Here is a 12,251-nt window from a genome sequence, read left to right as displayed (position 1 = left end):
TGCTATGTAAATGCAAATTGTTATTATACATGCTTTGCACCAAAATATGTTTACCATAGTTAAATTCAACATTTAAATCCACAGCCAAACTCCCAACAGAGTCAGACTGTACATCATCAAAAGAGGCAGTTAATAGCCTGGGTCTTAGTGGGGTACAAGTGCCCTCGTTTGCTTTCTCAAATGCACTTCTTCTTTAATAGCAAGATAAGAATTCATAAAAATGGAAAAACTCAACAGTGTCGCAGTTAGACTCTGTCTTCTCATTAAAAATTACACTTTTGTTTTTCACATTGGCTGCTTTACACAGGAGTTTATGCGGCCTTTTCTCAAGTCTTTAACATGGCAGATCCTATTGTGAGTGAGGAATAGATTATTGGGAAATGTATCTGCACTTTTATCCCTTAAATGTAGAAACTAAGCTGTGACTCTTAGCATAACTCTTCACTATAAACTATCCATCTACCAACACCAATCCGCACTTCAAAACAGTCCTGCAAAAGTTAAAGTACAATTCTGTGATTATATTCCATGTTTAAACAAGATCAACATTTCCAGGTAGGGACAGGTTATATGACAGGTTATATGACCTGTATATAGCCTCAGAAGAAGACTTTTTATTGTTATTACAACTAGGCAACAACAACAACAAAAAACACCAAAGCATTTTTCTAGAAGAAAAATGTAGTATTAACAAACCCAATTTTTTTTTACTTTCTTCAAAACTGTGCTAATTTGAGGATAGGGACAGGAGGGGAGGAAAAAAAGAAGGAAAGAAGGAGTTGTGGAAAAGTTACATTACTCTTATTTCAGAGAGTTGGAACAGGAAGTACAAATTGAAGTAACTTTTCTTTGAAAAAAAAATTTTTAATCTTAAATCAAAATAATGCAATTCCTTTCAGTCCACTGGTGAAAGCACAACTGTAAAACTGCTGCTGACTACCAGCTGGATAACAATTTTACCCCGTATCTTCAGGTGACTCTTCTTTCTCTCTCCAGGGTAGGTCCATCCCACCTGTGCAGGTCCAGCTTAAACTAAGCACTCCTCCTTCCCTCAATAGTCATTGGAAAGAAACACGCATATTCTGATGAGAATCCCCAACCTTATATGCAGAAATTCTTTGGACAAGTCACCTTCTGCAGGTGTTTTCTTCTTTCCACCTGGAGCTTTTGCTACAGGGATGACCAACCACAGAGCTCCTAAATGATGAGACATCAGCAAAGACAGCCCAGTGCTGTGCCACTGTGAGAATCAAATATATGCAGGTAACCAAGGGGGCCAGAATCCACAGCTAAAGTATAAAAAGTAGATTTATTCCATCACCATGCTGGTACTACAGGGATAAATACACTGCTAACTTTCATCTTAGCAGAGACAAAAAGTGTGTGGGCTGTTCCCAGCCTCACATATCAACAGGCCCGTGTAACACTTCACAACAGTGTGAATTTCTTCTGTGCTTGTATGATCTCTGCTTTTTTCTCTCTCCCAAGAGAGGGAGCTCAAAAATGCCTGAAAGAGGGTCTTCAAATCTCTATAAACATCTATGTTATCTCTACACAGAAATTCTATTTCTCAGAAAAGACAGAGTATAAAGGATAGAGGATAATTTATGTTTTCCCACACTGTTATTCTCCAGACCTTGGCATTTCCAATTGCAAAGCCACCTAAATTGTCATCCTCCTCAACAGATCTTTGTACAACATTTTTGTCCCAGTCACTCTTAAAATACAAAGTAGTAACTGCTACTTGTTTAATGGACAAATAGTGTTTTCTAATGAAACCAGGTTTCTCATTGTGGTCAGCAAGATCTGGATTTAGACCTGAATTCATGATAATAAACAACCTACAACTGCCGAATCAGCTAGATAGGTTCATAGGTTCTTAGGTTCATTGTTTTTGACTACAGTAATGTACAAATTAAAATAAACATCCCCTTTCTCCCCCAGGAACTGCCACCAGCAGATTTCACAACGCTTTTCCCATCATTATTAAGGCATATTTTTACTTCTTCTTAATGAATTACTAACCCTGTATCACACTTTTGCACCTCTAAAATAATAGCAGTCTTCACTGTAAACATCAGGTGTGCATGAAAGAAAGTTCTGTTTCAATATGTATTCCTCAAAGGCATCTATTTGGAGCTTTTTTTGCTCCTAAATGTCACAGTATTGTTTCAACCAGACACAAAAAATACGTAGTTGTCTCAGATGCCCATCAAAAATGGTCCATAACAGGCAGATCAAATACAGCTCAAGACAGAGGAAAAGCATTCCTTCCTTGGCTCCTGCCAGCATTACATTCAGAAAGCAGAGTTAAACTTTAGTCTTAAGCACAGCAAAACTAAAAATTAAAGACAAGTGGAACTTGGGAAGAGATTGTGACTTAGTTCTGACGTGGGATGAGTACCCAGAATCCAGCTAAGACCCAGCACAGAAAGTTAGCCTTTCCTTCTTTTGTTGGCCAAAGGGTTCAGTCTGTGACCACATTCCACCTCACCTATCCAGACTGGTTAAATATTCTATATATTGGAATAATTACCAATATAGCGAGACGGGACATGCCTTGGCTTGTCTGGCCCTTGCTGCTGAACCAAACAGCGGCATTGTTGTGTTTCACCCCAGAGACACCTTTGGCCAGCTGGATGCTGCAGCTGGGTGCATGGAGACCAGCCCAGGCTTGCAGGAGCTCAGCTTTACCTTGGTGGAGAAGCTTTAAGGCCATGGTGAAGGAAAGGAGTCGGTTCTGATGGAGGGTTTGGATCCAGAGCTTTATCCTGGCCCACAGGCCTCTGAATGCAGCAGCAGCTCCAGCAGAACTCCCTGAGCCCGTGGCTGCTGCTCCTTTAACCCCGGGGAGAGGGGCAGGGAAGGGGTGGGGAGCCACCAAGCAGGGACAGGAGGGGAGGGACAAAGGGACAAAGGACACCTGGATGGCCCAAATGTCCCCCAGGGGTGGAGGGCATCTCTTGAATCTGCCCATCACTCAACGCCCTTCTGGAATGCCAGGATTGACAGACAGTGCTCAGCAGGGGTCAGGGAGGGAAAGGAGAGGTGGCTGACACACCTGGGGAAGAAATCTTCCAGGAGAAACCCAGGGTATCTGGGGCAAACCATGACATCACACCACAACAATTCTACCTGGATGTGCATACCTCACCACATACTCTTAAGACTGAACCCTTAATTTTTCTTGTGTACCCCTAAGACTGCTAATTTCCAAAGCCATAAAAAGAAATAGGCCACATTTAAAGATATTTACACAACCCAAATGTCCTCTCTTCTGCTTACACTCTCCCAGCCATTACCAGAGGAACACAGCCCTTACAATCTTCATCAGAGAGGTTCTGTCAGGTCAAGAATCCCAGGGAAGGAGTTTGAAGGCTGGTATCCTTTCCTGGTCACTAGAAAGCAATAGGAGAAGATGAAATGGTCTCAAATTGCACCAGGGGGGAACCTTAGATTGGACATCTAGGAAATTGTCTGCGCTGAGAGGGCTGTCAGGCACTGAAACAGGCTGTCCACAACAGTGATGTCTCTGGAGGGATTTAAATGACATGTAGGCATTTGGAGACATTGCTAATCATAGACTTGGCAGCGCTGGATTAGTGGTTGGACTTGATGATCTTGGAGACCTTTCCCAAACTAAATGATTGTCTGGCTGGAAAAAGGAAAAGAATACAAAGATTCAAAACCACCACCCCCAAAAATGAAGCAATGGAAAGCAAAACCTCCATATTTTCCTTCCATGTTTTGTGGTACCTCTAAAATGTTCCCTTAAAATCATGTACAAAAAGCAAAATAAATTATGAGAAAGCTTCCTTAACCACCTACTCCATTTTCATGCCCCGGCTGGTACAGGCAGACCCAGAAGGTACCAGTGGTCCTAGTAATATGGACTGCAGGCTGTCCCACAGCCACCCTGGGCCCAATCCCACCAAAGAAGCAATGACACACAGCTCTACCCAGAAGCATGGAACCACAGAGTCAACCACAGAAACACAGGACAGCTGAGATTAGAAGAAGTTCTGGAGTTCACCCAGCCCAGCTAACTTGGCTATGCAAAAAAGTAGGTGTTGAGTCCAAATTCAATACCTAAACTCTAGCCTGTGGAATCAGGGGGTTTCCCCAGATCCCTCCAGACAAAGTCTGGTTTCTAGAGATGAATCCTCCATCCACAGGCTGAGAATGATCTGTTACCACTCTTCTGGAAGTGATCTACATCCTATTCCCACTTGTTTTCTTGTTAAAAAAAACAAGTCCTTTTGGATTGCATTGAGCTAAGTGCTGAAATACATTAGTCTTTAATCCTGGCAAGAGCTCAGCCTGGGATTTTAGAGTAGTGATTTCTTTCCTCTTACTGAAGGCCTCAGAATTCATGCAGTTCCACCATCTCATACGTAGATTCAGAAGGGACAAATATTACCTTCCATTCAACAAAACCCGGCAAAACAATGCTCATAAATTGCAGTTACATCATGATGGCACAAACAAAGTAGCATGAAGACTCAGGAAGCAGATGAGACTGAGCACTCCTAAGGAAAAACACATTGAGAGGCTAACTGAGCACTGCATTTCACCACAGAACAGTAGAGAGAAATGTCTTTTGACCTGCATTTATCCCATTTTAGCAACTGTTTTCCCTAACTAAAAAAACAGAACATTATTCCAGGAATATGGATTGCTAAACATAACCCTGTTACCTGCATTAGCCACAGATCTGTGCCACATACGAATAACTAACTACCTGGCACAATGTACTACACCTAAGATGTTGGATACATCCACAGTAATGAAAAGGTCAGGCTGATCTTCCCAGGGGTGGAGGATTCTGCTCTATGTTCAGTTCAGCTTCACATCTGGGATCACCTATATCTAGTGGCAGAGACCAGCAATGCAAGCCAGAGCAGATAACGGAGATGACAGCCATTGGGAATGTCTCTCTTTCTCCATCTCTTCCAAATAATAAACTGATGCTGATCCTGCTCTTGTTCTCTTTTTCTCACCTTTTTCATATGCATACAAAATAGGCAGCAAAGTCCATGGATTTGGCTCTCCACAGCCATTGTCTACAAGGCTGACCACAAAAAGAAGCAAGGAACATAACACTACCAGCTGTGGCTGCAAGTTTGCACACAGAAGACATAACTTGTCCATACTTGGCAGAGTCTTGGTCTCCTCCTGCATGTGAGGAAAAGTGGGTGAGCCAAGGGTGATAGAGATGTCCCAGCATGGAAGAAGACCAGGCTCCTCTACGCCATCATTTGCTAGACAAAAAGCCCACTGACAAAACTGTGCCCTGTGACACTTCTTTTAATGGAGTGATACAGAGTTCCCATCACCAGTCCAGTAAATGATGCTTCTCTGCCCCCGGGTGAGGTAAGCCTGATCAACAGCCACTCCTGGCTCTGCAAAAACATACTGACCCTGCTGCTGGACACAGACGGGCTGCTGCAGGTTCATCAATCCACCCACAGCGCAGCACTGGAGAGTCATATAAAGTTAGCAGTTTAACGCGGCTTTATCCTCTCAAAGTGACACCAACCATGCTGAAATCAGCAAGTCAAAGCAGGAAAAATGCATCTGGAGGTAATTAGTAACAATCACAAGCTGCTTGGAAACTGCTGACAACAGCAGCAATGTGCTGGGCCTATGTCATTGGCTTGTAAATAGAGAGAGCCCTTACAGGCTGTGGCAGCATGAAGTGACTGAAGGGATTTTTTTAACTTATTGTATAATGTGGTATAAAAACAATGCAAAGAAAGCAAATGGTTCTCTAATCAGAGATTTCGCTGGTGACCCACAGCACAACAGAGGTGGTCGATGAAGCAGTACTGAGAGCTGTGACTACATTTCTCCTTAGCAGCAAGTATTAGCATGAGTGTCAATGTTTAGCAACCCTTTAGCTTTCAATATCTATCCCATATGTTTGGATCTGCCAGCTGGCTAAGAGAGAGAAATGTTACATTTTCTACGAACAACTGCACAGAGGATCTTTGCCATCTTAAATCTCAACAATGCTTTGCCACCCACAACACAACCTAGTAACAAGAGCAATGAAAAACTGCAATCATAGTTCTGTTCTCAGACATACTTCCAATAAATTATTTTATAATCTTACAGATTTAAGACTGACACCATGAAAGAGACTAAGTTCTCTTCATATCTGGCAGCCCAGAGTACTTCAGTGCTTCTCATAAAGTTTAAGCTTGAACAGCATATACAGCTATAGAAAAAGACACAAGTGTTCCTGGCTCAAACTCATGGTTTTCATATTTTAAGTTTTTTACCTACTTTTCAGCCTTACCAATAGCCCCATTCTGTGTTGAAATATCATGCAGTTGTGTTCACAGCTCTGCTCCACACACACAACCAGAAAAGTTCCCAGTAGAAGCAATGTTTCCCACCACTGCTGCTCTGGGTACCATAACTCATTTGGCAGTGTTTTAAGCAGCTCTTGATCTCATTATACTGAAGCTGTTACAAAATTGTTTATAATCTGGAATGTCAACACAGAAGTGAGATTGACCTCAAGGCAATAACACCACCAAACACAGACTTAGGACTTTTGCTGGACTTTTATCCAATTAACCCTCACTTTTACAGTGGAAAACACACTACCTAGCATACTAAAATATGTTGCCCCCAAGGCTTTCAAGTTCATTCTCTGAGTTTGTTCACATACATCACAGGACAGCCTGTGTGAAACAAGGAAGAGTAGAAACACTCAAAAAAAGACAATAAATTAAAACCAATGCAACTTCCTGAATGTCAAGAGAAGACCAGAGGTAAGGCTGGCCATTCCTTCTCCAGTAAGGAGCAGTTCACATTGAAAATGCCATCACAGATCTGTGAGGCTTAGGCTCTTCTGAACTGAGCGGGGCAAGGACAAGGAGGTGGTTCTGGCAGGATTTCTCTGATGAATAAGGGCATTACCACTGAAGTGGGGCTGATACAAAGCTGACCTTTCTCCAGAGATTGTTACCTTATTGATACCCTATCATCCCCTGCCCATCCCAGCCACAGAACACTAAATCAATAACTGGATTTTACCACAGCTTTGGTCAGGCCACAGACCACAAAAAAAGCTCTGAGAAGGCAGAATAGGTGGTGTTCTTACAGACATTTGTTGGACCTAGCACTCATAACCACTGCAGTGCACCATTTCCCAGCTCCTGATTTTCAGAGACACCTACCACAGATTAAGGTCCCATGGCAATATGCACCTTACGCTTACAGAGGAAATAGGGTCAATAAATGTGTCTCCTTTTCCAAATTCCCTGTCCCACAAAGGAAACAGGATGGGTAAAGAGTTGTGACTGAAAAGACGACTTATATTACGGGAGAAAATAGAGGAATCTGTCCAGAACTACAGTGGGAAATGTACCAGCAAGTGTACTGTAATGGACATGCCTTGCACATTACAAAGTATAGCTTGCTATTGAATCCTCCCTGCTCCTGACAGCCTGCACAGCCCTTTCAGCTCCTCAGGAAGCCTCAGAGTAGGCACCATGACTCGGGCATACAATATGGGCCCAGATTGTGATGAGGATTTCTGGGTGCTTCCAGTGCATGACCACCAGAAAACAATTCCTATGGCTATTAGAAAGAGAACATGAAAGTATAGCAGATAGACAATTTCCTCCACAAACCTATCAAAAGGCATAGGTTTTAGAAGACTCCTGATATGCTCATGTAAATCTACATTTTTGAATGCTGTTGATAGAAAACTCTACAGCACTTTCAAATTAAAGATATAAATACCCAATGTCTTGAAGAATGCATTCTGTTGTAGCTGTCACTGTGGCATATTTAAGACTAATGGCATTTTTTTTTCTAGAGCCTGCTGTTCATAAAGCCCACTCCATGTTTTTGAGGAGAACTAGCAAATTTAATATTTGGAACCTTAGCTCAAGCGTAGGTAACATCACAGGGAGAACCTCTGTGAAATCCATATTGAACTCTGCAGCATCACCTCTGTAATAGGTTTTACTCTAACAAATGTGATCAATCAGTTCTCTACACTCTAAGGAAGTAGCAATGTGAGACACGTAAGAAGTGCTTAAACCATGGTAAAGAAAGAACTACCAGCCAAAACAGTTTTTGGCTGAACCTCATTTTGGCCAGGTGTAAATCCTGGATGAGCAGTCCCTTAGAAGATGACAGAGGCTATAGTTAGGTCTCTCCAAAGCCTTCCTTTCTCCAGCCTGAAAAATTCCAGCTCTGTCAGCCTTTCCTCATAGTGAGGTGTTCCAGCCCTCTGATCAAATAGGATGCCTCCTCTGGCCTGGCTCCAGCAGCTCCACATCCTTCCTGTGCTGGGCCTCAGGGCCAGAGGCAGCTCTGCAGGTGGGGTCTCACCTGAGCAGGCAGAGGGGCAGAATGGCCCCTCCCTGCCCTGCTGCCCATGCTGGGGGGTCAGGCAGCACAGGGGGGTTTCTGGCTCCCAGCACACATGGCCAGGGCAGGGACAGCTCTCACCCACCAGCACCCCAAGCCCTTCTCCCAGGGCTGCTGTGAGTCTGTTTGTCCTCTGGCTGGATCAATCCTGGGAGTAGCCCCAACCCAGGCGCAGCATCAGCATCTGGCCTTTTTAAACTTCATGAGATTCCCATGGGCCACTCCTAGGCATTTTCCAAGTCCCTCTTGGATGGCTCTATCTTTCAGGGGTGTCATGGCACTCTCAGACTGGTGTAATCTGCAAATCTGCTGAGGGTGCCCATGATCCTTCTATCTGTGTCACTGATGAAGATATTAGATAACACTGGCTCCAGCACAGACCCCTGCTGGACATACAGATATATCTGTATCAATGCTGTATCTCTTTACATCTTACAAGCCACACACCTCCAGAAGTCCCTCTTTCTGTCCATCCCCATCCATCCATCCATCCATCCATCCATCCATCCATCCATCCATCCATCCATCCATCCATCCATCCATCCATCCATCCCTAGACACCTTTCTTATCTGTGAGTCCAACACTCAAACCACCCATTCAGAACCAGACAGATATTGAAAGAAGTCTCTCCTATCCCTCTTCAAGGTACACATGTATTTCTTTCACTCTCCAATCTCTTCTGAATTCTCCTAAACTTTGTCAAGGAAAGCTGAAGACTGATACTTTACTGGGTTAAAACAACTTTGTAACAACACTTGTTTTCAAAACTTCTCCTATGCTGGATGAGATTTTAAGGCATTAAAGACATTGTAATACTTTATAAAAAACAGTATAATCTTCCACAGTTGCTACAAAATAAAGCATTACATCCAATCTTTGTCAAAACAGAGAAAATCCAATGAAATTTGCACCAATTAGACATAGAAGTAACACACTGAGCTAACATTCCTATGAAACACAGAGCCTTTAATTTTAAGAGCCCTCCTTTCTTCTGACTTGCACAACTAATTTGGGATACAATTTAATAATTAGCTTACCACTTGGCCAATTTTCTTGCAAGCAATGGGGTCAGTCCCAAATAAATAGGTGACCAAAGCATTTATCAGACCCTAGCTGTTTCTTAACTCTTGTCTACACCTGCTGAATAAATGCAGATGATTTGGCATTCCTTGAGCAAACAGCCTTTGGTTTTCATTTAAATGCTCAACTTTAGTGCACGGGTACAATTCAGAAATGGTATAAAATGAGCTTCCAAAATTCAGGCTAGTTTGAACTGTCATAAAAACTCCATCCAGTCAAACATACCAGGCACATTTATGAAAAAAATAGCTCCAAAGCCCAAAAGCAGAGGCAAGCATTCTGCTTTTCAGTGATGCGGTGGTATTCAAGATGTACTTTTGGGGTGGAGGGGCACATCCTTTCCTGAACAAGAGGATGGAGGTTCCATCTGTCAGCTACAAACATACACAAATGATTTACTCAAGCCATTCAGCTCTTTCAACAAGAGCTCCTATGAAATCACATTCAAAAAGAGACTTTTTGAGCAAATTACTCCACATATGACACAATTCTTCCATAAAGGACCTCATCATGCAATATGAAGGTACAGACAATTCACACTACTTACCAGTGTTTGAAAATCATTTACCTGTGACAATAGGATAGGACTGAGGCCCAGGAACACTTGCTCCCAAATCTGCCGAAGTAGGGCTGGTTATATTGGCCTTCATGTCATCCAATCCACCAGCTAGTGAGGCCATGGCTGAGTATTCTGTTGCCTGGAAAAAGAAACAAAAGACATTTTAGTGGAAATAAATTCACTAATCAAGAGGTTTTTTTGCCTCAGCCAACAGAAAGTAGATGCAATACAGAACTCAAAAATCCTTTGTTCAGCCAGTGTTAACGGCACTGCCCATTTACACTGGGCTTTTCAACATTCAAACTGTTCAATAAGTGGGTCTGTGCTTATCACCAGTGTTCTGGGAGAACACAAAAATAGGTTTACTTTATAAAACCAAAGACAAACTCATTAATATGTAACAAGGCTTTCCTGAAAGAGGAAAATTTGTATATTACCTGCCAAGTGCAAGCTACTTTCTATTTAGGAAAATGTTCATGCCTCTTAACCTCCACACTCTCCACATTTCAGTGCTGGCACTTAAGGGGACATGCACTAATGAGAAGGTGGGAACAGGTTTTCCATTTCCCTTTTCTTAGGAATGTTGCATTTCTTCATAACTTACAGGAAAAAGGTATGTATATACAAAGAGTTTGCTTAATGGATGCATTTGTAGATAACTGTTTCTAAATCCAAGTTATTTAAAAATAAATCACCTGACTCTAGTAAGAACACTGTGCCATTTCCAAATAATTTCATAATCTCATTACCTGAAAGAGGCTATGGTAAGCAAGCACAGATCTCAGAAATCAGAGTGTTTGTGTCCTATAACCCTGTTTAAGTCTCCATTGCTGCAGCGTTCTATAGCCAATGATACCAATACATGTAACTAAAGGATGTATATACATATGGCACAAAGCTTATCTTCATTTGCCCTTTTTCAATGATTTTTTATTGTCAGGATCATTCCACAAATCTGTGAAGTTTTCTTTCAAAGTTCTCTGTTCCCTGCTATCTGCCCTTTAAGTTTTAATCCCCTATTTGTGAGACAGCAGTCATACCCATATCAACTGGAGATTGACTTCAAATAAAGAACTACAGTGGGAACAGGAAACTGAAGAGCAGCCACTGTGATGCCAGTCTCTAATGAATTCCTGAAGATTAAGTCAATGCAGAAGCAGTGCAGAGATGAAGAAATGCAGATGAACCCAGGATCACATGGGGGTTTTTTGGGTAACCAAAACAAAACTCAGAAAAACGCAGAATCCCAGAGTGTTTTGGACTGGAAGGTACCTTAAAGACCAGTTTATTGTATATGCCCCCTCCCATGCAGGGACACTTTCCAGTAGACCAGGCTGCTCAAGGCCCCATCCAACCAAGCCTTGTACAGCTCCAGGGATGTGACATCAAAATAAGTTAATTTTTTTTTAAGGAAACAAAAGCTGATCTGAGTGAATACATCTTCCTTCTTCCCGCAAGTTTCTCTGACAAGCCAGCACATAATGTGGTGCTTGCCACTAACTCAGTACTTTGCCACTAACTGAGTACTCAGTACTCAGCCAGGAATACATGCTGGTATCTCTGTAGCTCAGGTCTCACTCAAACAGAAGGTAATTTACATGGATATAATCCTGTATTAACAGTTCTGTGTAATAAACATGTTTTTTCTGCAGACACCATTTGCATGAGTTAGGAGTACAGCCAGTCACCTTGAAGGATCCCCCATACAAACCTCTTGCAGATGAGCAAGCTAAATACATTTTACCAGGGACTAGCTGCTGGCCACCCTTGTCCTGCACCCAGCCCATGCATCTGAGTCCTCTGACTTGTTTCCTAGAATCCTACATAACCATTGCATTAAAGTTGTACTGTTCCTCAGTTCTTTCAGCTCAAGCCTCCTCCAACACCCTCTGTGCCCTCACTTTTGCCTTGCCATCATTCACCTAGGCCGTTTTCTCTACCACCACTGCTTCAAAGACTCCCACACCTCTGACTCATCCCCACTTCTGCTCCTGGGAGAGGACAGCCCTGGGAATCTCCCTCCTCTGCAGAGGATGCTGATAATGGTACCAGCCTTCCATCTTCCTGGAAGTGCAATCAAAGCTCCTTCTTCTCATTCAGCATGCCACTATAATGCATTTCTCAGCCTTCCCACACCATCCCATGTTTTCCTGAGTCTCCAACCCCACCTCTCCCCTATGCAGGGTACATGCACATATGGAGGCACTGCTAGATTTT

General features: G+C 42.7%; 1 protein-coding gene across 2 annotated transcripts in view; it reads right to left on the bottom strand.

Annotated features, from left to right (window-relative positions):
* The window catches only part of PAX5 (paired box 5), a 131,740-nt gene that overhangs the window by 49,041 nt on the left and 70,448 nt on the right, over positions 1 to 12,251 (bottom strand). For both annotated transcript variants that reach the window (XM_030968636.1, XM_030968637.1), the window contains exon 7: positions 10,044 to 10,173. In XM_030968636.1, the coding sequence (XP_030824496.1) occupies positions 10,044 to 10,173 (130 nt within the window). The remainder of the gene's footprint in view (positions 1 to 10,043; positions 10,174 to 12,251) is intronic.

The sequence above is a fragment of the Camarhynchus parvulus genome, chromosome Z (assembly GCF_901933205.1).
Source record: "Camarhynchus parvulus chromosome Z, STF_HiC, whole genome shotgun sequence".
In the NCBI taxonomy this organism is placed as follows: Eukaryota; Metazoa; Chordata; class Aves; order Passeriformes; family Thraupidae; genus Camarhynchus; species Camarhynchus parvulus.
This window is presented reverse-complemented; position numbering and strand designations above follow the sequence as displayed.